This window comes from Aphelocoma coerulescens, chromosome 5 (assembly GCF_041296385.1).
Source record: "Aphelocoma coerulescens isolate FSJ_1873_10779 chromosome 5, UR_Acoe_1.0, whole genome shotgun sequence".
NCBI lineage: Eukaryota > Metazoa > Chordata > Aves > Passeriformes > Corvidae > Aphelocoma > Aphelocoma coerulescens.
This window is the reverse complement of record NC_091019.1, coordinates 22,881,797-22,907,455: the sequence shown is the minus strand read 5'-3', so window position 1 is coordinate 22,907,455 and position 25,659 is coordinate 22,881,797. Positions and strand designations below refer to the sequence as shown.

Genomic DNA, 25,659 nt, shown 5'->3' with positions numbered 1-25,659 from the left:
CGGCCCGGGGGAGGGCACCGCCCTCTCCATCCCGCCCGCCGGCGTCCGGCTCGGGTCGGTGCCTGCGGCCGGGGGATGCCCAGCGCCCCGCAGGCACCCGGGCGGCTCCCCGAAGGAGGAGGCCCCGTGCAAGGACCCCGCGCTGGCCGCGCCATGGCGGCCGCCGGCGGGGATGCGGCGCAGGTAACGAGGGGCCGGGGGGCGGCGGGGCTCCGCCACCGCTCCGGAGAGCTCCCCACAATCGCGGGTGCTGAGGCTGTTCTTGAACCTTGGTCGTTAGCCAGTAGCTTCGCAGTAGCTAATTAGTAGGGAGGTCCTGGGAGTACTGGTGGATGGCAAGCTGACTGTGAGCCGGCAGTGTGCCCTGGCGGCCAGGAGGAAATTCAGCCGGCAGGACCAAAGCGTACTCAGTGTCCAGCATTCAAGGAGCAATGGCCATAAGCTAAAACACAAGTTCCACCTCAACATGGGGATGAACTTCTTTACGTTGAGGCTGGCAGAGCATTGGAATAGGCTCTGGGACTATGCCCAAGAGAGTCGTGGAGTTTCCCCTTCTGGAAACATTCAAAACTAAACTAGAGACTTTCTTGTGTCACATGCTCTAGGTGACCCTGCCTTGGCGGGGGGGGTTGGACTAGGTTATCTCCAAAGGTCTCTCCCAGCCCTAGCTATTCTATGATCCTGTATAAACATGTTATAAAATTTAGTACAGCTTCCAGAATGTTGCCAGCTGTCAGTCTGGCTGCATCTACAGGACTCATGCCTCTTTTTATGTTAACCGGGGTTTTTTAGGTTTGTTTTGTGATTTGGTTTCCTTTAATTGGTCTTTGATTGGGGTTTTATATATCATCACAACCAGAACATGAGTTGGCAGTGCTGTGCTTCATCAAATAAAGTAAACATTGAGCATATGGAAGCACTGCCTGGACAAGGCTTGGAACACCTCTCCAGTGTGACACTGGTCAAGAGACCAGCCCAAGCTTCAAAACCAGCAAGAACTGACAGCAGGGAGATGAGAGGTATCAGCAGACTAGATAATACGGCCTGTCAGGAAAGAGGGAAAAAATATAAATATATAAACATCATAAACAAACAAAAAACAACCAACCAAACAAAAAACAAGAAAAAAAAGAGCAGCAAATTGAGTTGTCATAATACGTAAAACATTGCCACAGAGGTGAAAGGGAAGACCATCTTCTGCATGTTCATGATCTTTGGTAAGAGAGAGCAAGCTACAACAAACAAGGTTTAGGCTAGGCATTAGGAAAATATTTCCAGCCTGGGACAGCTAACAGAATGCCTAAAGATCTTGTGTCTCACTGTCATTGGAGGTTGCAAAGGTGAGGTTAAAGTAGGAGATCCCAAATGTCAAACATGCCCCAGGCTGCCATTTGCAGTAATTCACCTTCCCAGTCTCCTGCCTCAGAACCACTGCTTTGTGGTCCTGTTCCATGCTGCCTCCTCACCCCTGGTTCTGCGAGTCCAACACCAGCTGGAAGCACTTCTGAGTATTTCAGGAAAGGTGTTGGCACCAAGTAACCACCTGCCTACCGTTCTTGCTGTGCACTGCTTTTGCTTGGGTTCTCCCTGTTCTGCGGGTGTTGACAAAATACTGCCCCCAATGTGGATTCTTGCTGCTAAACAAAACATTTTTCTTGGAAATATTATTTTATGGGCCTTAATGACTGAGGTGAGCAGTACAGCAGCGAATCATTTGACATTTTAGAAAAACTTTTAAAGCTTCTAGTTGCTGCAATAAAAAAAAATTAAACCTAATGTAGGTAGACTCTTACCTCTGACACTAGAGATACCTTTGGTTAGTATATAAATACAGATATTAATGTAATAAACAATGGAATATGGAAAAAATACAGAAACCTTTTTTTCCATCTAAAGAAATATTAAAATAATGCAATTTGCCTTCTGGCTAAACTGCATGTAAAGTAACCTTGTGTTGTAAAAATGTAGGAATTTAAAGTTCATGAAATAATTTGCATATATTTTCTGTGTGCTACTTTTGAATGCTGTTGACTAATGAAGTCTGTTCTAGTGAAATTTGTAAATCAAGTAAAATAAACCTACAAAAAGCCTGATTTAATAGGAAAACTACTAGTTGAGCTTTTAAAAATGGGTAATGTTAGATGCATCTATTTTCCTTTTTCTTGTGCAATAGTCCATAACATAATCCTGCTGGTGTAATGTCTATGGGCCACTGCACTCAAATAAATTTTAGATGAGCCCTTTCCTGTGAAGGATAGTTGGACATGCACCTTATTTGGGGGTTTTGTTTGTTTGTTTCAAGGTGTGAATGTGCCTGGCAGAGCATAAAGGGCATTGTGTAAACATGCAATTATTTTGTAATTGAAGTTCATTAGCATAAATTAGACTTCTGCTGCAGTATGAAAGTACTAATCCTTTAAACTCAGTTTGAGAACTTAAATTCTTAGGTTTGAGGTGTTTCTGATGGTTTTTCATTTATTTGTTTAATTTCTTTTTAGGATGGGTTACATCCAAGGAATCTTATCCCAGAGCTTTGTAGACTGTTTTATGGCTTGGGCTGGGTAACAGGAACTGGTGGAGGAATCAGCTTGAAACATGGGTAAGTAATGATGAAAGAGAAATAATGTGGTAGTTACAGAGAGAGGCTGGCTGTGTTTAGGAGCTGAGGAGGGCATTTCAGTTCCATGAGAAATGCTTGCAAGTCAAGAGTAAGCAAGAAATTAGAGGGGGAAATGAAGTGTGCCAAATTTAACCTTATAGAAGGGAGGTGAATAATCTGAATTAATCATTGCAGACCCTTCAGTGGAGAGAGACAGCTGGAGAGAGTGACCTTATCCTGTCCTTTTCCTACCTTTGTTTAAGGTAGATGAATTGTCTTTAAAGAACAATGCATTCCCCCTTTTGAGTATGGAATTTAGAGTGGGTTACATCAGGCACATGGCTTTCAAATGCCTGTGCTTAAATAATATCAATCTCACCCCGGACATTTTGCAGGCCAGATATTTCCTCTGAGAAAGAAATTACTATTCTACTGAGGTAATTTCTAAGGAGACAAATACTTAACATATAATTAAAGCAGGACAGGTAACAGCAACAATTTTTGGTCTGTATCTGCTATGAAGAAGCACCACTTTGTGTTTTAATTTGCTTGTCTCCCACCTATTCATAATTCCCAAACTTTTAGTGGAAACAGAGCTCCTCTCAGTGGCCACTGAAACAAAAGGTAAGTCCTCATTCTGCAAAGAGCCTTGTACAGTGCCTGCAATTCTGTACTCAGTCACAAGGTTGTGACACGAACTTTAGAGTATCTGACCTCTCATTGTTCTGGTATACACTTGCATGCATGCACAAACAGCCATTGCTATTCAAATATATATTTTACATATACGTGAATAAAAGACCCTAAATGCTCATACTTGTGCTCTTTGTACTTTGTGCAGGCCGTTTCACCTCCCTGCTTGATTTTGCAAGCAAAGCAACAATAGTAATAATAATGAGATGAATGAAAAGAGGGTAAATTCTTGTTTTTAAAGCAGTCTATGGGAAGATCTTTCTAGCACTAATTTGTCATCAGTAGCTAAATGTAGCCTATTTTCTTTGTCATTCCAGTGCAACTCCTGTTGGTTGTGGCAAGACAAATGGCATTATCAGAGGATGCACTAATATAGTGATACAGTTTTCCTTAGTAGTTCTATAGCTTGTTTACTTAAAATTGGTGTATAGGAAAATGTGAAAGAACAATTGAAATTTGATTCATATATATCAACTGCTTTTACCAGCTAATCTTAATCAGCCTTACTCACTGTGCAGTTCATATCAACTATCAGGAAGAAAAAAAAGTCAATTTGGTTGTGGGATAGCTTATTAAAAATGGATATAGAATTCTTTGTAAGGTATCTTGTATTTGAAGACTTTATTTTGTCATCAGATTTTCCCTTTCAGGTTAAGTTCTAAAAATAAAAAACTGGTTTAAGAAAAATTGTGTGTCTGTCACAAGTAACAGAATTACCACTTGATTTCTCATCTTGCTCATGCAAATGAATTAAGACTAAATTAATGCAATGCCAGCAGTGTTAATTCATGAATGTTAAAAATTGCAAATATGATAAAGCCACATTTTTCTTTCCTTCACAGACGTTTTACCACTATAAATAATACGTCATCTTAAGAGTTTTATTCTTGGAAGAATTAAAATCACAGAATTGTTTAGGTTGGTGAAGATCCTTAAGATGCTCAAGTGTCCAACCATAAACCTACAACTGCCAAGTTGACCACTAAAACACTCCTAAGCACCATGCCTAAATGTTTTTTAAATACTTCCAGAGATGGTGAGCCAACTCTTTCCTGGGCAGCCCATTCCAATGCTTGATAACCCTTCCAGTGAAGAAATGTTTCCTAATATCCAATATAAACCTGCCCTGATGCAAATTGATGTAATTTCCTCTTGTCCTGTCACTGGTTTCCTGGGAGAAGAGACCAACCTCACCTTGCTACACCCTCCTTTCAGGCATTGTAGAGAACAGTGAGGTCTCTCCTGAGCCTCCTTTTCTCCAGACTAAACACCCCCAGCTCCCTCTGACATTCCTCACAAGACTTGTGCTCCAGACCCTTCCCCAGCTCCATTACTCTTGTCCAGAAATAGAAACATCCCATGGTCCATAGGAAATGTATCTGTAACTTGACTACTTATTCACTAGATGTCTCTGTGCTCCTGAATTTAGTATGTGACTGCTGAAGCTGAATAGTGATTGCAATTGAGAGAGAGAATCTAGTTGGGGTTTTTGTGCTAATAATGAAAATAATGCAGATACCATCTTGAAATCATTTTGGTTTTGATCAGTTTTTACAGTTTTTGCTCATGTAGTCCTTGCAAGAAGTGATGCACTTCTACTTAAATTTCAGCCATTTAATTGCACTGAATTAGTGCTATCTCTTTATCAACACAAATAAATACATAACTGCACTAGAAACCTAACCTGCACAGTTAAAAAAGAAAGTATTTACAGTGTTGAATCTTACAGATAGTTATTACTGTTTATAGATAGTTTACGGATTTTTATGTAATGGCTTTGTCACCTGTCTTGTCACAGATCAGTATCTGCTTGCAATTTCTCATTTAATTTTTATTCTGAATTCTAGGAATCTGAGTTTGAGTTATTGCAGGGAGAGGCTGTTTTACTGTGTTGGAAATGTAAAGCTGCACTTCTTACATGTTTTGCAGGTATCTGTCAAGTTGAAAGCAGGGATTTATACCCCTGCAAGTTAGAGATTTTATTTCCCCTTGCACAATTTGGTTCTATTTTGAAAATAATCTCCCTATCAGTGTATGGAAAGAGCAAGAAAGTTTTTAAATTGTGAGGGTCTAGATTTGCTATTTCCTTTTCAGTGGCTCAAGAGCTCTAAGGCCTGTGCAGTTGAACAGTCATTGCTCAACTGTGTTTACTGACTTGTCCCATCTGCAACTTTTCCTAGGGATGAAATCTACATCGCTCCTTCAGGAGTCCAGAAGGAAAGAATACAGGTATGTTAAGCTGTACTTTTACCTCAGAGCTCATCTTGAGATGGATAAAAGTGCCTTTGTTTAGAGTTGCATTTTTCCTTATGTGAAGTAACAAACTTGTTATACTGTTGACTACATTACTGAAACAACTGATGATTTCTCCCAGTACTCCACTATCATAGCAAGCCAGTATGTGTTTCAGAGGCCAGTCTTGATGATCTCTTTGCTTTAAGTAAACACAAAGGAGTGTGAGAGTGGGGCATTACTCCAGTCCAACTTTATTCTTTGTCAAGCTTGATTGGCTATAGCTGTCTGGCTACAGTTTCAAGTCACCAACGCGCTCATGTGAATAGGCATTAACACCTCACCGCTGTCTATTTTCGTTTGAGTGATTGCAAATATTTATCTTGATACTCTCCCCATTGAAAGGTGACCTTGTCTGTCTGTGTTTTCCAAAAACCCCAAAATGTAAGAGGAGGGGAGAATGGTAAACGATAACTATTTTATGACAGCAGGTACTCTCCCAGAGTAGAGTAATACATGGAAAGGATTTGTCATCTCATAAGTCTGAGGATAAATACAGTGAGGAGTGAAAAGAATTTCTTCACTGATAGAAACTTGGGGTCTCACAGCAGTGTTTGCTGGGGATGTGGAGAAGTAAGGTAGGCAAAGGTATGTAAGATAACCAGGATGGTCTGCTCTGGGCTTGTAGTAGCAGAGGATTAAGCAAAGTGAGGGAGGAAATCTCTTGCAATTGTATTTTCTGCTGATTTTTAAAATAACATTAAAATTTTATTACTGCCCTGAACAATTCCTTATACTATTATGAGTAGCCAATGGATGCAAAGGTAACATTCATCTAAAGCTACTAAAAGTAAGGTTTAAAAAGAAGTAGTTCTACAAGTTAAATGTATTAAGTTTAACTTGTGTCATTTGTTGGTTCTTTTAAGTAGGGAAGGAAAAGTACATCTACATTTCTTATTTTGAATCAGTTACTACTTTTCCTTTTGATCTGTTGTTATTACTGAGCTACAGACTATCTTCTTTCTGAGAAAATTGTAGTTTTACAAATATCTGCGTGGCTTCAGTCTAAGTAAAAAGAGTACCTAATATTAATTTCCATTACACAATGTCAGTAAGTAGTATTAGAAGCTGGAATAAATGTGATGCATTACAACACTTTTACAAAGTGAAAATCACATTTATATTAAATATGTGGTTTGTATATATTTGTTTCCCTAGAGGGAAAACAGAACTATTTGAGTTATCACAGGTCAAAATAATTTCTTCTTTCTTACAGCCAGAAGATATGTTTGTTTGTGACATGGATGAACAGGACATCAGCGGTCCTCCACTGCACAAGAAACTAAAGAAAAGCCAGTGCACACCTCTTTTTATGAATGCCTACACTATGAGAGGTATGTAGCAGTGTTGTAGTTCAGCAGTGACTGAAACACTGTATTTGTACATCCACAAAATTGATATTCAGTACCATATTCTTTATACATAGAAGTTACAGTGAAATAAACATGAAAGTATAAAATAAACTGATTTGCAAAGGTATGTATAGAGTGGGATATAATCCATAGTAACATCCTGTCAGTGTCACTTGCAATTTAATCTTCTCTTGTAGTTACGCCTGTGATCATGTTTTCAGCACTGATTTTTTGTGCAGAATATTGGTTCTGCAGGGGAAGCCCAGGATTTGCAGCAGTTTTATATCAGTAGTTTTGCCAATTCAGCTGTTATGGTTTAAATCCTTTTGCATCCATTGGCTGAGATTAGCAGTTACAAATTATGAGTAGCTGAAAACAGTACGAAACTTTTCTTTTGCCGGTGGACAGTAATAAAGCTTTTGATGTTGTGAAAAATTTATATGTTATTTTACAGGGGATTTAGGGAGTCTCTTCTGATCTTCCTGCAAAAGCAGCTTACATGTGTAATCAAGGAAAAGCAATATTGCATCTTTATAAGTAGATTATAATTATTGTCTGCCTATCTTTCCATCATGACACAATAAGATAATGATGAGTGTTTTTTCAGAGAATCAGCAGATAATTTAAGAAGACATAAAAAGAAAGCAAAGGGCTTTAAACTTTCATGTCACAAATAAGTTTGGAAATTCTTCATAACCTCAGAACTCTGATAAAATTAAGAGTGTTTCAGTTACTGCAGTATGTAAAGAAATGTACAAGTAGTGTTTCTGCTTGAATTTGTACAAGTAGTGTCTCTCCTTGAGGTTGTCACGAACTTAAAGTTAACACAAGTCCTATGGATTGTCCTAAGACAATCCATAATTATCCCTTACAGGTGAGTAATTACCTCATTCATTCATTTAGGTTGCTGTATATTTTTTCATCTCACACAGCAGATCACCATTTGCTAAGATGACTAATCAAAGGAAATTAATCAAGAATATGCATTAAATTTTCTCATTAGACATATTTTAAAATTAATTCTAATTTTTTTTTCTTTTTCTGCTCTTAGGGGCAGGTGCAGTGATCCATACACATTCCAAGGCTGCCGTTATGGCTACCCTTCTTTACCCAGGGAGTGAGTTCTCTATTACCCATCAGGAGATGATAAAAGGAATCCAGAAGTGTACTTCAGGAGGCTATTACAGGTACTCCTCTATATTTAGGAAAAGAGGCGTGATATTTGATCATTTGTTTTCAACAATATAAATACAAGTAATTTGAGTTATGTACTTGAAAGTGTGTAATATAAAATATTAGGAATAAGAAGTTAAAAAGACCTCTGGAATGAATGAGTCACTGGTTCTCTGTAAGGTCTGAAGCCTGTGGAAGAGATCTGAGATAAAATCTTGTAATGCCAAGGCTGCTGTGGTCTGTTGAGCTACAGGAACAAGCCAAATAAAGAGCTACGTCCTGAGATGTTACCACATCTCTACAACATTCAGCTGAAACTGGAGCCAGCCAACACTAGGTTGGATTGGTAGCATGTACAAACTACATTTGGGTGGACTTCACATATCACTGCCTGTGCTAGTTTAGGGCATGTTAAGAGAGTAGAGAATTTCAGATTTACTTGACAGAGTTTGAAAGAAAATTCAGAATAAACAGCTCATTAAAGATAATGTTATTACTTTTCAAGGATGAGCTCTGAGGTAAGTGCTGAGTTATTCCAAATTATGTGTGATGGCTTGTTTTGAGGTCTCCACCCACAGAGTGTTGAATTGGGATCTGCAAACAACATTTATATAACATGTGACAAGGAGATGAGAAATTGAAATGCTGAATTCTTTCCACTTTTTGATGTTAATTTTTGTATCTTAACTATTGCCCTTTGGCAAGGGAACAAGCCATATGTGATTTTTACGCCCAGGCATATTTTATTCCATTTTGGTTGACTTGCCAACTTTACTTTCTTGTCACCATTAGCATGTGCATTTTTAATGTGGTTAAAAATACAAGCCCTTTTATTGAATTGTCTAACAACACTGGTTTTAAAAAAATCCACAACAATTTTTTTAATATGCATTTTGAACTCCTACACACTCCTATATGTTAGTCAGGAAACATTGTATTTATTGGGTTCCATGCCTCCAAGTTGACCTGTGTCATATTAATTTACCGGAAAAACTAAAGAAATCAAAGCTCCAGGTTATATGGCTCATAAGCACGTATTCATCCATACTAAACTGATTCCACTGGCTTGCTTCACACAAGTCTCCCCATTGAATTCAAAACAAAAGTGGGACCTTGGATTCAAGTACAAAATGGGACCTTCTGGAAAAAGGAATTGTATGTTGTTTCTAGTTACATAAATCTTTTCTGGGAGCTGTCCAGGAAAATGCTACAGACAGAATAATCAGAAGTATATGTTGGCCTAAATATGACTCTAGTGACTCCAGACTAGTTTTACCTTTGACTTCCATAGAAGGAGAATTAGATCAGTAGTAAACAGCTTTCAAAGTCAGACTGGCACAAGGTATTTTACATGAAGGTTTGACTTAATGTAGGCTGCTTATATTTCAATTTTAAAAAGAGATACCAAGTATTTAGCTCATTCAGAGTCTTGTTGGCATTTTTTAGGTATTAGTTCTTGATAGAAAGCTTATGGTCCTGATTAGGAATTAGTTATGGTGTTTATAGCAGCTTCCAAGCTCATATGCAAGTCGAAAGCAGAACCTATGAAGCCAATCCATTAACTCATTTGGCCCAATTAGTAACAAGCACTCCAAGTGTAATTTTAGTGATCAGAATTTATAAGAGTCAGAGTAAAGCTTCAAATGCCACCTCACTTTCTTCATTCACTATTTTTATAGCCTTCCTTGAGAAAGCATCAGCATTGAGAATCATAAGGGATGAGACTTTATCTTCTGAATATTTGATTTAAAATACAAGCTGTTGCTGTTTGGGTGTTTTACCATTGCTTTCTTTCTGTGGTTTACAAAAGAAAGTACAACTAGCATCCACTCATGAAATACCTATGTGATCTCAATGATAAATCTGAACCTGAACTGGGGACTTATTAAAACTATTTAAACAAGTTTCTGCTAGTGTTAATTAAGGTTCAAACAATGCCAAATATCCCAGTCCTCCTTCAGAAGAAACTCTCAGGCAAGTTCCACTGAGTAACGTGCATCATCTTGTCTTTGGACTGGGGTTCTCAGGCTCTCTTAAGATCACATGTAGCCCACCAATGACTCCATCACAGAGAATTTATTTTTCATGTGTTGACTCTACCTTCTATTTATATGCCTTAGCAGGACAATCTTCCAGGGGCTTTTTGGACTACCTAAATTAATTTTTTTTCTGCTCCTCAGCAAACAGCTTAATTTCCTTCTTCATGATATGATTTTTTAAAATAATTTAATCTGAGGTAGAGCTTGTAGATGATGCCAATACAGGATGAAAAGTTTGAAAAAGTTGTAAAGGGACCCAACTACAAAGTGATATAGGAATAAACAGCTACACCTAATAGATTAAAGTGTTATTTTCTTTTTGTGCCTCAAGTGTAGTTCAGGTATTGCCAGCATAGTATGTGTTTTGTGAGTGAGAGATGTTCCTGAGAATTCTTATGCTACAGCATGACTCACAAGAGAAGAGCGTAAAATCTAGTGCTGAGAATTTAACATTTTACACAGTCAGAGGATAATCTCTTTCTTAGGGAAAGGTTTCATACATCCAAGCAGAGGGCTTTTTAAATACATGAACATGGGGTTGTTTTATAGGTATGATGATACACTAGTGGTTCCTATTATTGAGAATACACCAGAAGAGAAGGATCTCAAGGAGAGAATGGCACGTGCAATGGAAAAATACCCAGACTCTTGTGCTGTCTTGGTCAGACGTCACGGTGTTTATGTATGGGGAGAGACATGGGAAAAAGCCAAAACCATGTGAGTACAATTCAGGAATATGCTATCTCTTGCCTCAAGATCTTAATGAACTTAATGCTATGTATATTTCCAGCCCATGGACAATGATTCAGAATATTAAGGCCTCACTGCATGTATAGAGAGCTTTTGGGAATGGATTCATCCATGATTCCGTTGCTTGTTTTTCCTTTCATATCATTGCTGGCTCATAGGGCTGCCAACATTTTCCTTTCAGACAAGTCAACAAGTCCCTCCTCATATGAAACATGACACCTGCCAATACTGTTTGTGTGGCCCTCTCTAGTCCCATTTTTGGAATTTACTTCATCTGCTGATCGAAATGCAGCAAATCAATATTATGTAGCAAAAATGCTGGGCACTTTCCATTCCGCAGCATTGGAAGTAAACAATAATAGAGCTGTCCAGTCAGACAGTCAGACTGGTGATAAAAAGCTTAAGGAAGGAAAATACTAATTTTCATAAAACATGGTAAGACTTGAGCCTTACTTACATTGCATTTTTTTCCCTATTTATTTTAGGTGTGAATGTTATGACTACTTGTTTGATATTGCAGTGCAGATGAAGCAGCACGGGCTAGATCCTTCAAAACATCCAGCTGGAGAAAATGGGATCTTGTAAATGTCAACAACATTTATATTCAGGTGTGAATTTATCTGGCAGGATGATCTGTTTGGAGGGAGAGTCTACAGATGACACCATCACTTCAGTCTGCTTTTCCCACTCAGGAAACTTCAGTATTGCTCATCTTCCCCCAGTCTGCAATTTTATCTATGCCTGAAATAATGGTCCTTTTCCACACAGTACAACAAAAAGTGTATGTATTAATAGCTAGGTATGTCCAGTGCATATTTAGTACCAAGGTACAGCATGAACTGTGATTTCTTTTTAAAACAAAATAGTATCAAAAGCATTACCAGAAAGGCCAATGCACTAAAAAGGCCAGAGCCTAGTGAGCTGATCTGTACAGAGATGTCTGAACACCCACATTTGTTCTTCAGCTGGCGGGATCAGATTTGATTTCAGACCATCTCAGTGGTATTACTTATATGGTGGGTTGGTTGGGGTTTTAGGGAGTTTTGTTTTTTCCTTCAGCAGACTTGGCTGCTTTGAGTTTCACTGATTAGTGTCACCCATTTACCTCGTGCAGAAAATCACCTTGACTTTACTGTAGCAATGATCAGTTTTGAAAGTTTTCATAAGAAATTTTTGAAGTAAAACCCCATTGGTAACATGATCAGGATGTACTTTTCATGAAGGATACCTGAAACAATTCTCACATAAATAATGTACAGCTTGATACGGCAAAACACAGTGGTAGCTTAACACTGCAGAGTTGGAAAATGCAAGCGAGTTTAAAGGTACCAGTACTGAAATTACAAAGGAATTTCTGGAGCAAAGCAGTGGTGTAATTAAACAGGATTGGCTAACGTTGCAGTTAATCCACTGTACCCACATTTTCCTCAGAAGAAATAACAAATGCTTGCTCAGGCAGCATGAGCCCAGAAGAGACAGGGACTTGGCTTTTCAGCCTTTATGCCCACCCTAGAGGAGGAGGCAGTGGGACAGGAGGTTTGCTGTCAGTGAGCCTCTGCCTCAGCAGGTATTCAGGGTGCTGCCACTGCCTGCAGTGATGAAGACACACTGGCTGCCACACCTGTGCAGAGCTACCTCATGGCCCACGAGAACCATTCTGAAATGGCTCCTCAGCCCCTGCAACTGGATAAGTTGGGCTACTGTAGTGGTATTAATATTCCTTTGCCTGTTTATTCTGAGTAGTTTTAGAATATTTTTGCTTTTACTTTGTTTCTCCTGTACAGGTTTCTTACTGATGATGGGAGTTCCAGCTTTCACCCCACACTATTGAAGCCAGAAGGGGGTGCTGGTCCTCAGCTGATTGACAAATCTCAGGCACTTTTAACTGTTAAACGCATCCAAGAAGATAAGGAGAGTTAAAAAAACCAAGTACTGAACAACCATTGCAATTTACAAATCTTGTCAAACGCCACAGTAGGAGGAATGAAAATTCAGATGCAAAAATACTTTGAAAAACTTTGGAGAACCAATGTCACATTTTGGTTTTGTGCCTTGAAAATTCATGTTTCAGCAACCTGCATTTGTTGATCCTGCTCTAATGCTACATCACTTAACTTGAAATAAGTCTCCATTTCTGAAATTTATTGTAGCTTTTATTCTTCGGGGGAAAAAAGTGAGGACAACCTCTTAATTAGAAGTTAATAAAGTTTAAAGCATTGTTTGAAGTGTTGATTCCTTCATACCATGATCGTGTTTATGGGTTTTGTTTTTTCTTTTAAAATTAAGCCTGTAGCATATGTATTTTTAAATTCTCCTAATTGTCATTATAATGAGAAGGAAACACATAATTTTATAGCATGTATTTTGTAGTTGTTACTGATGGACTGCTCTGGGTCTTACCTCTTTAAATTCCTTCACTTTGAATAACAGCTTTTTATGACCTCTGATTAGCCCCCCCCAAGGTAGATTTAATCAAACTGCTCATTAAAATACAATCTCACATATTTGTGACACTTAGTGTCTTCTTTCAAAATCTTCTGGAATGGCCCCCAGTGGCATCAGTGTAAGCTTCAGCTGACCAACTTTCTACTTGAGTATTGAGACCTCACTCCTGAGGGTGAATTGAGACAGGCTAAGTACTGGCTGACCCTGTTTTCTGCTAGGGGCCATGCATTCCCACCACTTCCTTTCCATCATCTCTGGCACTTTTTTTTGAGCTTCCATGAAGTGAATTAACTCTTCAACCTAAAATAAAACTACTGTGGGAGTGGGAAAAAGAAATTTTTTCTGTTATTTCCTAATGAGCCGCTGGTAAAACACTGAACCAAGTCAAAGGTGGGTCTAAAGAGAACCAGAGGCGGGGCAAGAGAGGAGATGGCTGATGCCAGAGATGGCAGCACCACTTCCCCCTTTTCCTGGGGATGACAATTAAGGTCATTTTGTGTATGTTTGGCATGTTCGCCCTTCCCTCTTGTGCATAGCTCTGTACCTGCAGTGTGCAGCCTTTAACCCTTAGGGGACCTTGGTTATTGTGAAATAATGGCTATCACTGGTAACTGCATGTTGTTGGCTATATGTTTATTATATGCTTTTTTCATTATTAGACACTTGTTTGTCAGTGGCAAATATTTTGCAACGCTTCCACATCTTCTGAGTGTATGTGGATTGCAGTAAAACTTGTGTGAAAATGCTGGTTTTTAGACCAGAGAGTGACTTTTACAGGCTGCTTCACTTAAGCACAAAGTATCTCTGAAGTGGGTTCAAGACTTCAGAGGTGCAACTGACCTGAAGGGAAAGCAGACTGTAATTCTCTCAGCTTTTCTTCCTGTGGATGTACTAATAAAAATACTTCTTAATGTGACAATCCAATTAGTCTTGAAATCAAGTTGCCATCTATTTATTGTGGCCTTTAATTTTTTATTAACACTGCCTGATTTTTGCAAAAAGTAACTTTGTGTGGTATTCTGATGATGATTTCAAAATAGGTAATGATTGTATCATTCCATAATGCTGATGTTTTGTAAGGATAAAGAACATTTTATATTTGGTGTCTTTTTGTTTTGCATATATAATGACAAACCATAGAAGAGCACTCATGAGGAAAGATATTTTTGGCCACATATGTTCCTCTGGGGTTGTGTTAATTACAATATTCGCTTTTCTCAGGCAGCTACAGTTTGCCACTCTGTATCCTTTGTAAAATCTGTAAATCATCACATTTCTACAGTAGGAGTTAAGTTCTTTCCTACAGGATTCCTAGATGCTCAGAGTGCCATTTAGTGATTTGAAAATGAGTTAAATGCATTCTTCTCATGTCTTCTCATATGAACCCTCATCAAAGAAATTAATGCCTTCTCAACTCTGGTGGCTTCATAACCCTGTGAAATGATTACTGTTTCCTGAAGTGCTCACAAAGCTCTTGCAGTTCAGCTCTGATTATGTAGAACAAAAATAGGAAAATGTCTCATATGATTCAAAGCTTCTTAACTCACATAATTTTAAGTCTGTCTGTTTTTCTGATGTGAATGGTAGGCTTATAAGCCAGCTAGGTATTTTTCTATGTTTGCAGCAAAGACTTGATCTCCATCGAAGCCGATTATCTAGGTTTAGTATCACCAGATAGGCTTATGGCAAAATGACATAATTCCCGTTTCAAATGGCTCATCCAAAAAGCCAAGTAAGTTCCAACATTTCTCAATAAAAGTAACTTCCTAGCAAACATCCTGCTTGCTTTCCAAGAAGGAAATAAAAGTGCAGAATATGGGATCTTGAAATGTGAATAGATAGAACTCTTAACTTACCGTAAGCAGTTATGATGCCAGTGTGTGTTCTGTCGTGAATGCTGTAATGCCTGAACAGTTGGCATCCTCTTTGGCTCTGAAATTGTCATTTAAAAACTAACATGAAAAAAGCCCACTGACTAGTGGAACATTACAAATAAACCAGTAGCCTTCCTCTAAATTGTTTTTTTGATGTCCTTTTTGGCAAACCAGTTTGTAACAATTTTTTGCTATTTTACAGAAGATGTCAAATTGGAAAAAAGATCCCTGGAACACTCTAGATTACTCTTGCATTGAGGAGTAGAAGAAAAAAATACAGTTTGATATTAATCCTGCCTTATTTCAAAGTAGTTAAAAAACCTCTGAGCTGATACAAGTTTAGGTGTTTCTACTGAAGGGAGTTATCTCTACAGATTCATAAGCAATAAAAAAATCAGGAAACTGCTTCATTTTTCAAGCCACTTTGTGTTTAACTTTTGTTCTAAGGGGAGGTGAACCTTCACAGGCTTTTTTATTTTGTTTTCTTACCTGTTAGGTGAAATAGAAGTTGTATCTTACAGAGCCAGGTTATGTCCAAGGACTGCCCTCGGAGCTGAGACTTTTGTAACAGCATGTGGAGGTGCCTGTGACTGCACTTTGCTACCAACTGATCTAAGCCTTCATGGATCTGGACATTTACTTAAATTCCAAGTCAGCTTAATGTTAAAAGCTCAATGTTACTCAGGAAGAATGCTACCTGATCTGATTTATAAAAGAGTGAAAAGACTGAAAGAAAACTCAGGCATTTATCCTGGTACTGCTGCATAAAATGGATGGTAAATAAAATCTATTTTTTGGTTGACTTGATTAGCATAGGGTGGTATTTCTGCTAAATAAGTGTGCTAGGGTTTCAGCATAATGAGTGCAAAATTATTTTGTAGGTGAAACCTCTAGTAGAACCACAGCCATTGCCTATTTCTTAGGATTTTAATCTATTGAAATCAAAAGCAATTCCAAATACTTAATTTTTAAATTTTTCTGTAGTCTTCAGACTTAATCTTGCATCTGCTAGTTTTTGCTAGAGCAGTCAAAGAAAACCAGTGACTGCCTAATGCTCAGTACAAAAAATGGATCGAGCATGCTTGTCCAGATGGGGAATCATGGAAGTTCATATACTCTGAGTAGCATTTACAAACACTCTTTCTGTACTTACATATGTGTGTTGGGTTTTTTACTCTGAGATACTGTGCTGTTGTACTAGCAAGTTTCTCCCATCTGTGACAGATAAAATTACAGGTTAATCTCCAGAAACCAGATCAACAAGAATTTATTTGAGTAGTTAAGCATAAATTCTTGCTCCTTAATGAGCCTCCGATTAGCTTCAATTTCTCTAATGGTAATTTCTGGTTATTACAAACAGAATACACTGGATATAGAAGAAAGAATAGGTCTTATATTTAAAACAAAGAGCTGGAAGTCTAGATTTTGTGGCTGATTCAACCATTACCTTAAGGACATGCCTTGAACAGTTCACTTTGATGGGAGTTTCAAAAGACCTTGAATGAATCAGATACTACCCTAAATCCCATTGGAAAGTTAGGGGATTCATTTCATTAGGCTTCCCTCTTAACTCCAAGGATGTAGCTGTCTTTATTTCAAGCACGAGTTAAAAAGAAAAGAACAGAGGGGTCACCTTGAGCACAAGCTGCCAATTTATCCCTGCTGTATCCCAATTTGATATCAAATATCTAACTGGTATTTTTTTTACCGTACTACAAACCTGTGGTTAAGAGAAAGGTTACATAATTTGATTTCACCTAGAAGGAATTTACACACCCGAGAAATCAGGAACTGAGCTGTCCTGCTTGCTGAGATGTACATTAAGACTACCACAAGTAACACCGCACAGTTTTTGTGACTTCAGTTTCTCCCCTCTTGAAGGATGCCAGCTCTCTGGCTTTCCAGATGAAGCCTCTGTTTTATGATGTCATTTTTAAGTGCCTGTTCTCCAGACAAAGCAGGTTACCCTGACAGTCCCCATTTCTGTGCAGTTCCTGAGAACACTGCAAGAAGGAATATGTGCGAATGATGACGGTGCATTACCTGGGCTCAGCAGGTTGCTGGGCACTTAACACTAAAGATTCCATTTCTTTTGTCTTTATGCTTTGTCTTATTGCCATGTTTTATTCAGTTTTAATCCTGCTTTTCTGTAAGATTTTCTTCCTTCTGGTGTTTTCCTTACAATCTTTGAAACCAAATGTAAACTTAGTACCATTTGCATTCTGGTTGAACTTTCAAACCCAGGAATACTTTTGTGTTAGCAAACATCTCTTTCCTGATTCATCTGCTACATCCCTGACATATCTGGGCATGTCCTGTTATTGTCTGTTTGCAAAATTTTGGTACTTAAAACAGTTAACATGCCTTTTGTATCTCAGACACACTAGGATTTTGCAAGCAAGTGTCTGTTGATTGCAAGAGCATATGAGCAAGTATGAGACTAATTTCCTGTTAAGGAGTCGCTACATTAAAAGGATATTTGCATAATCATAGACTAAGATAATGTAGGGAAAACCCCTGAGATCATTCTGCTGCCAGGATTAAGCCAAGCCCAGCATGTAATTTATTTGAATGCATGAAAGCTGCTTCTTATCGTTCGCTTCTATCTCAAGTCTCCAAGCACTTTAGTTGGCAGCAGCAGGCTCTAACTCCTCCTGGGTAATTCATTATCCTCAACAACTTTTAAAAGGGTTATTTTAAGTTTAACTTAACAGTCCCTACAACTTAATTAATACAATAAAAAAATTATTCATTTTATGACTTCTGTCACATGTTCAAAATCAAGCTACAGCATCTTCTTGGGTCATCATTTTATTTGATGCCCTCGCCTTCAGGTTATGATAACTTCAGAAATCTTGCATGCACCACAAAAACAGGGGTTCGGGACTACACCTATGAAAAACATAGCCAAAACCAATGAGATTTCATAAAGCAGGAACTTTTTTCTACTTGCATATAAATAAAGAAGTGTCCACATAGGAGTTTAGCAGAAGGGCTTCAAGAGAAAGTACATTAGCAATGAAAAATCAAGGCACCTACCAGTGCTGTTTCTGAATGGATTCATGCTCAGGGCTGGACGTTCATGATTTCCATTTTAAATTCAGGTGCATGCTTGAAGTTTTTATTTGGAGAATCTCATTGTCAAAGTAAAGAATTTGTCACACTTACCACCTGGTACTTCCTCCGGGTAAACATGCTTAGAGGCTTATGGCTAGGGTGCTGTAGTGGTATCTGAAAGGTTATTTATTTTTTTCCTCATCTTGGATGGGTAAGTTATTTGAATCCGGAAGTCCAGTTGACAGGAAAAAAAAGAAAAAAGCCAAAAAAATCCCGAGGCTGCTGTTATGCTTGCTTGCCATGGTTAAAACATATGGGGATACAAAGAGATGTGCAGGTGTAGTGAGAGGGCAGCTGCTGTTTCTGAAAAGCAGCCGAGGGAGGAGAACCCATCCAGGAGCATGTCAGGGACAGCTCAGGCTATCAAGCCTCCAGCCATAGCATAAGAAGGGAGTAACATTTCAAGTGAGGAAAGAGTAAACATTATGATAACAAATTATTTAATTGTAGGAAAGGCAAGAAGAGAGAATATAATTAAGATCTCAGACACCTAAATAAGAAAGCATCTAGTAGCAGTGGTAGCAACATTAGCAGATAAGCACAGTTGAACCAGTAGCATGATGATCACTGTCCATTTCAGTTTAAACACTAATAAAACACTTCTGCTCCACTAGAAGTTGTACCATGTTTTACTGTAACTATGATTAAAACAGCAGAGCTCTAGTAGCCTGAATATTTCAATATTATTAATGAAAGAGTTGTATACTAACCTACATTAAGATGTATTGTCCTGTTTGAAACTTCTAGTCCTCAGTGAGGAAGACTGCTATGTATGAAAAAGAAGGTCTGGACATTTTAAGTAGTTCATACAGCGCAGATCCCCACTAAATTTTTGAAATGTTAAAAGGAAGACTATTCTTAATTAGGAACTAATTCCATTCAAACCAGAAGAGAACAAAGGCTGATGGAGTAGACCATAGTGTAACCTGAGTGTAACCCTCAGTGTAAGTTGAAACTCACATTGCACAAAACGAATTACCAAAGAAAACTAAATGACAATACATTGCAACCCGTTCCCATAGGGAGACAACGGACTGAGGACAGTTATCCCAGCTGTATTTAATGTCTCTCCATAAAACATAGCCTATGTTTAACTCTAACTTGATAAAGGCTCCCAAGCTGAAACACTGAGACCAAAATTGTGGCATTATGCCATATAGCAGCATTATGCAAGACATGAGCTTTCCCTTATCATCTTTCTGTGCATTTGGAAATCTGTGCAGAAATCTATATGAAGAAATTTATCAGAAGGCTTAATCTCCAGGGGGAAAAAAACATCCCGGAACTATTTTGCTTATTTCCTTTATTATTAATGATAGGCCATTCACAGCTTCACTTCCAGAAATCCTCCAAATCTCTGCAGGGTTCCAATCTACCTTACCTATTTTTACAGGTCTCTGATTTTTTTTCCCTCATGCCACATCCAGAATTGATCCTAACAACACAGGGGACAGTTCTACAAAGATTTCTTAATACAAGAAGTGTCCACACATGAGAACTGCTTCAGGATGAAAGAAGGAATACAGACTATTCGTATGTAGTAAAAAAAAAGTCCATCATGAGTGCAAGGAATGAGCACAGGATTCCTGAACGGAGGAATAGGGTGCAGATGAACAGGAAGGGGCATGCTAAAATCCATAAGTAGTAAGTGTTAAAACCCCAGAAAATCAAAGTAATACAGCAGAGATCACTAAAATGCTGTTAGCCCAGAGAGGTTAAAGTCAGAATAGTTTCATGAGTTGTATTTTTATACCTTGCCACCTCCGCACTGAATACAACGAATTAATTAGATGGACTAATTCCATCTATAAAGGAAATTATCACCATTTTCTATGCCTTTTACTTTGACTAGAAAGACTAAAACATTAAAAAGGCTAAGAACAGGCCAGAGATAATTTCACCAGGATAAAGAATAATGTAAGCAACTGAAGCCTTCCTTGCAGAACTCTTGCACACCTTCCTTGAGGGGCTGAGCACAGACAGTTATTTCAGGAGCAGGAGATACAGCACTTCCTCAGGATTTGCAGATGTCTTTGGGAATTAGCTTCTATAACCCAAACAGGTTCTTGGTATTACCTAAAATATTTGGTCATTTCAGCTTCAAGAGCACAAGGGCAGTATAAAGTCACAACATCCTTCTCCAAACCATATATTCAACACTTGAGTTCTTAGAGGAAGTCTAAGTTCCTGTTGTGGTTTAATCCCAGACTAAGCCTCACGCAGCCACTTGCTCACTCTTCCCTGGTGAGATGAGGAAGAGAATCGGGAGGGGAAAAAGAGAAACCTCAAGCATTCAGATAAATACAGTCCAACAGGTAAAGCAAAAGCCATGCACACAAGCAAAGCAAACCAAGGAATTCATTCACCACTTCCCATGGGCAGTGTTGAGCTATACCCAGGAAAGCAGGGCTCTGTCATGCCTAACAGTGACTTGAGAAGGAAAATGCCACCTCTCTGAACGTGTCCCTGTTCTTCCTTTTTTCCCCAGCTTTATGTGCTGAGCATGATGCCATACAGTGTGGGATGTGTCTCCAGTCAGCTGTGGTCAGCTGTCCTGGCTGTGTCCCCTCCCAGCTCCTCGTGCTCCCCCAGCCTCCTCACTGGTGGGGTGGGGTGAGGAGGCCTCAGTTCTGTGTAATATTGCTGAGCAATAACAAAAACCATCCCTCTATTATCAACAGTGTTTCCAGCACAAATCCAAAACCCAGACCCATACCAAGGACTATGAAGAAAATTAATTCTATCCCAGCCAAAACCAGCACAAAGGTGTGATCTTCAAGTCAGGTACAAATCAATTCCTGCTCAGAGAAGTAGTATCAGGTGTTTGAGTCTCCTTTGATTCACCTAAGCTCTGTAAATGTTTTGTTCTTCCTTACGCATCTTTCAAGCATTTATAGCATGAAAGTGCTATCCAAAAAAAGAAGGTAAGTTTCTGATACCTGTGATGAACTGCCTTGTAAAAATTTTGTATTCAAAGGCAGAAGAGAATTTACATTTTTCAAATGCAAGCTGTATGTGAAGTAAAATAAGGAACCAGTAGCACACAACACGAGCAACAGTAGGTCTTTAATCTTGAGCTATATCTGGGTGCTAGACTGAACAGAGCAGAATAGCAGCCTCCTCCTATTTGAGAAATCTCAACCTAGAATCCATTCCTAAAGGTGGATGACTAAGCACTGTCTTTGAATAAAATGCAACCAGGGATTATTTTTTTTTTCCTGAGGAGGAGGAAGTAAGTACCAGTTCCATCGAGTTGTGTTCAAGGCAGTTATTCAGAATTATGAAAACCTGGTACCCTTTTGTAATGAGGAGGCACAACCAAATTTCTCCCATCTCAAGACGAGAGCTAAAACTTCATTTATTCTAAATTTGGAGGGAGCACTCTCATTCCTTTTGGCTGAAAATGCTGTGAAAGTATTCACTGGCTCACAAAGAGATAGCACTGGGTACCTATGAAACCTTGAGCAACCATTTAGATGGGACAGGGGAGTCTTGAATTCTACTCTGTATTTATAGATAGATTCTTGAATCTGTGTCCTCCATTTTTTTTTTTAGCTTGAGCTAGAGGAAGATGAGTAAGCAGAAGGAAGCTAAAGCACTGTCACTCAGCAAAGCTTTTGTCATGGGAGATGCAGATATATAGGAAGACCCTCCAGCAAAAGAGGGAATCACAGTGTACTGTGTACAGGAGATTTTTGAATGAGTGTCATTTATATAAAATTGAATTTTAAAAGCTTAGTTTTCTGGTCAGTTATGAAAAACATTTCATTCAGAGCCTGACCCAGATGTGCCCACACCCTCCAAAGACATATAAAGATTTTGGTTCCTGAAAGGGTTTAGTTTTGCTGTATGTGCTTGGTTATTCAAGGCTTTTGATTATTGTACACAATTCTAGAAGAAATTTAGATGACAAGGGAAAGAACCTATGGATTAAATATTTCTAATAGAAATACTTATGAAGCTTGAGAAAAGTCCTTGATCTTGAAATGGAGGTTTGAATAGGCACTTCAGAATAAATCTAAAGAAATGAGCAATTACAGATTCCAGGCCACCCTTTTAACAAAAACTTCTTTTGCTTTCCATCTTTCTTATAATCTTCTTTTGGTCCAATCATTCATCTCAGCAAATTTTTCATTTTTCAAATTAGTAACCTTTAATAAACACACCCCTGTAATTTGCATTGATAATCCTTTTCCCTAGAAGAGTGGGTGTTGCTGCAGGAACATGTCCAGAAGTTGCTCTCCAACCAGTTACTACTCAAAAAAACACCATGCCAGTAGCTATTATGACTCAATAATAGATTGAAATCTCTTGTTATGTGTTAATATGGGATAACAACTCCCTCAGAACTTCCATTAATAATGAAGCATCTTAACAAAATACAGACAGAAAAACAGCTGCTGTGAACTTTTGGTAGATACTATTTCTGCAAGATCTCTGTATTACATTAGCACTCAAGACACTGAATCCCAATCTTCCAGACACCCAGGAAAAATGATAACAGGCCCAATTCAATGGCTGACATGTGTAAAAATGAGAAAATGCACTTTCAAGATAATGCAGGGACACAGACATACGGTACTTTTGTGCATGTGGTAATTGTTACAGTGCTAAATGCTACAGTGCTCTGACTAGAAAGGGGTTACATCCACCTGAAATAAAAGCAGAAAAAGCCCCTTTGTGTGGTATGAAAGGAAGGGAGCTTGTACCCATGTAACAGCATCATTATAACTGGTGGAGTTTTCTATTCTAAAATAAGTGGTTTAATATAGGTAAGTTTTCATCTTGGAATACAAGCATATATTTAGGATTTGAATAAACAACCTCTTATTCATACCCTACTTTATTTTGATGGTGACCCTTATGTAGACTGAACATGATTCTTTCTGTTGATATGCAACCATAAATGCTAAAATCCATTGAGAAAACCTATTCATTCAAAACTTCTTTTGAGAGAATCGACAAATAATGGTTCTTTCTTTAATTTTTAGAAAGCCTAAAGATCAAATTTTCTCTCTTATCAGCCAAATATTCATTCCCATGTTAGAAACTTTGAATCTAATTATTAGATCTGTTGGATATTTAATTTCCACCCGCATTAAATGAATCTGATTCTATCTTGCTCTCAGAACTAGAAGTTTAGGTTTGGAGAGTTAATGCCACCCAGAGTAAAAGGACAGTAGTCCTTTTGATTTGTAGATGAGACAGAGCATATATTTCACCATGTAACTCAAAAAACCTGTCCTCAACCAAATCATTTGCCACACAGGAGTACAACAAAACCAAAAAGACTGTTTGATCTTAATTTATACATGTCAATCAAGTACCTCTTTTCTTCTTCCTTCTCCCCCAGTTGTGCACCTTTCCCCATTGCCCTGCAGCAGTACATGGGTACTCACTCTATTTTTTTCCATTTATTTTTTAATAAGTTATGATAAGAGTTGTCAGTAATGTTTAGAGAGGTAGCAGGAGTAACATTTTCTTGCTGTGTTAGCTTGGGATTTTTTTGTGCAAGCATTCTTCCAAAATGTAATTTTAAAATATTTAAATACCTGTCAATTACATGATTACAGGAAAATAGCAAGCACTGAACATGTTATCTTAAGTTGAACATGCAAGTTACTGCCATTGCTGATAGAGTCACAGAGTAGTTACCACCAAATAATTAATTTTAGTGGAGGTTTTTTTCCACAGCAACTACACAATTAACTTGTGTGTCTAGTGTTATTTCAAGATGGGTGTACTGTTCAACTTGCTTGAGTTATGCAATACAGGTGTTCTGTATTTGATGAAACATCCTGTAACCTGAGATCATTGCTACTGAATGGGTGGAAAGGTACCCACTCAGCAAAGTGGCCAGGGGTTAGTACTGCTTGCTCTGGAAAAGTACAAAGGGAAAAGAAAGAGTACATAGAGGGTGTGGTTTAAAAAAAAAAAAAAAGACTGATAGCCCTTGTACCAGTGGGACTCATGAAAAATCTGGGTTTTCTGGGTTTTCCTAAGGCTTTTGATACTGTCCCTCACTATATCCTTCTGGACAAGCTGTCCAGCTGTAAGGTGAGTAGGTACATAGTGGGCTGGGACAAGATCTGGCTGAAGGGCAGGGCCCACAGGGTTGTAGTGAATGGGGCTTCATCTGCCTGGCAACCATTCACCAGCAGAGCTCCTCAGGGCTCAGCTCTGGGATCAGTCGTGTTCCGTGTTTGTATCAATGGTCTGGATGCAGGAGCTGAATGCATCAATAGCAGGTTTGCTAACAGCACCAAACTGGGAGATGCTGTTGACTGGCTTGAAGGACAAGAGGCCTTGCAGAGGGATCTGCATAGATTGGAGCATTAGACTACCATTAATGAATGGGATGAGATTTATGGAGTCCAAATGCTGGATTCTGCACATGGGATGGAGGAACACCGAGCACAAGTATAAATTGGGAGAGGAGCGGCTGGAGAGCAGAAAGGGATTTTGGGGGGTACTGGTTGGCAAGCAGCTCAGCAGAAGTCAGCAGTGTGCCCTGACAGCCCAAAAGGCAAATTCCATCCTGGGGTGCATCAAAAAGCATCCCTAGCCAGTTAAAAGAGATGATCAACCCACTGTATTCAGCTTTGGTGCAGCCTCACTTTGCTCACTGTAGGCAGTTCTGGGCCCCACAATTTAAAAAGGATGTGAAAGTACTCTAATGTATCCAGAGAAGGGCAAAAAACCTGGTGAAAGGGCTGGAAGGAATGTCCTATAGGACGGGGGCTAAGTCTTTGGCTTTGTCTAGTAGGGAGCTAGGAAGCTGAGCTGTGGCCTCCTCGGTCTTTACAGCTTCTTAAGAAGGGGAAGTGAGAGGCATGTGCTGTTCTGTTCTCTTTGGTATTGATTGATAGGACAGATGGGACTGGTTCAAAGCTGTGTCAGGGGAGATAAACCCTTACTTGACATTGCAAAGCATTTCTTTACTGAGAGGGTGGTCAAATACTGGAACAGGCTTTCTAAAGAGGTGGTCAATGCCCCAAACCAGTATTTCAGAGGCATTTGGGACTTTCCCTAATAACATAGGCACTTTCCCTAATAACAGGTCTTAACTTCTGGTCAGCCCTGAAGTGATCAGTTGGACTAGATAATCACTGCAGGTCCTTTCCAACGGAAATATGTCTATTCTATCCCATCCCATCCTAAATGATCTCAAACCCAAAAGCATTTGGCTTCCTTTTGTGGATTAGGTCAAGACACTGACTGGCCAGAGCCATGTTTTCCTTATCTGTGAAAAAGGATAAAATTCCTTTCTGCTATGCTTTGTAGATTGTGACCAGTGTAATATGCTCTCATGGTAGAAGGTCAGC

The 25,659-nt window shown here is 38.8% G+C and overlaps 2 protein-coding genes across 2 annotated transcripts in view; one reads left to right on the top strand and one right to left on the bottom strand.

Moving 5' to 3' along the window:
* The window catches only part of PDHX (pyruvate dehydrogenase complex component X), a 94,780-nt gene that overhangs the window by 34,841 nt on the left and 34,280 nt on the right, over positions 1 to 25,659 (bottom strand). The gene's annotated exons all lie outside the window — the stretch shown is intronic.
* Positions 16 to 13,123, top strand: APIP (APAF1 interacting protein). The gene is made up of 8 exons (XM_069017105.1): positions 16 to 183; positions 2,499 to 2,599; positions 5,473 to 5,521; positions 6,801 to 6,918; positions 7,988 to 8,123; positions 10,698 to 10,865; positions 11,384 to 11,506; positions 12,683 to 13,123. Exons 1-7 carry the CDS (start codon positions 76 to 78, stop codon positions 11,481 to 11,483), a joined length of 780 nt encoding a protein of 259 aa, XP_068873206.1. The 5' UTR covers positions 16 to 75; the 3' UTR covers positions 11,484 to 11,506; positions 12,683 to 13,123.

What these genes read in the sequence shown, in the direction of transcription:
- APIP (XM_069017105.1), top strand. Translation starts at nt 76, where the DNA reads ATGCCCAGCGCCCCGCAGGCACCCGGGCGGCTCCCCGAAGGAGGAGGC. An exon ending in GGAATCAGCTTGAAACATGG is followed by an intron (nt 2,600 to 5,472) that starts GTAAGTAATGAT and finishes AACTTTTCCTAG; the next exon opens with GGATGAAATCTACATCGCTC. An exon ending in TGGGAAAAAGCCAAAACCAT is followed by an intron (nt 10,866 to 11,383) that starts GTGAGTACAATT and finishes TATTTATTTTAG; the next exon opens with GTGTGAATGTTATGACTACT.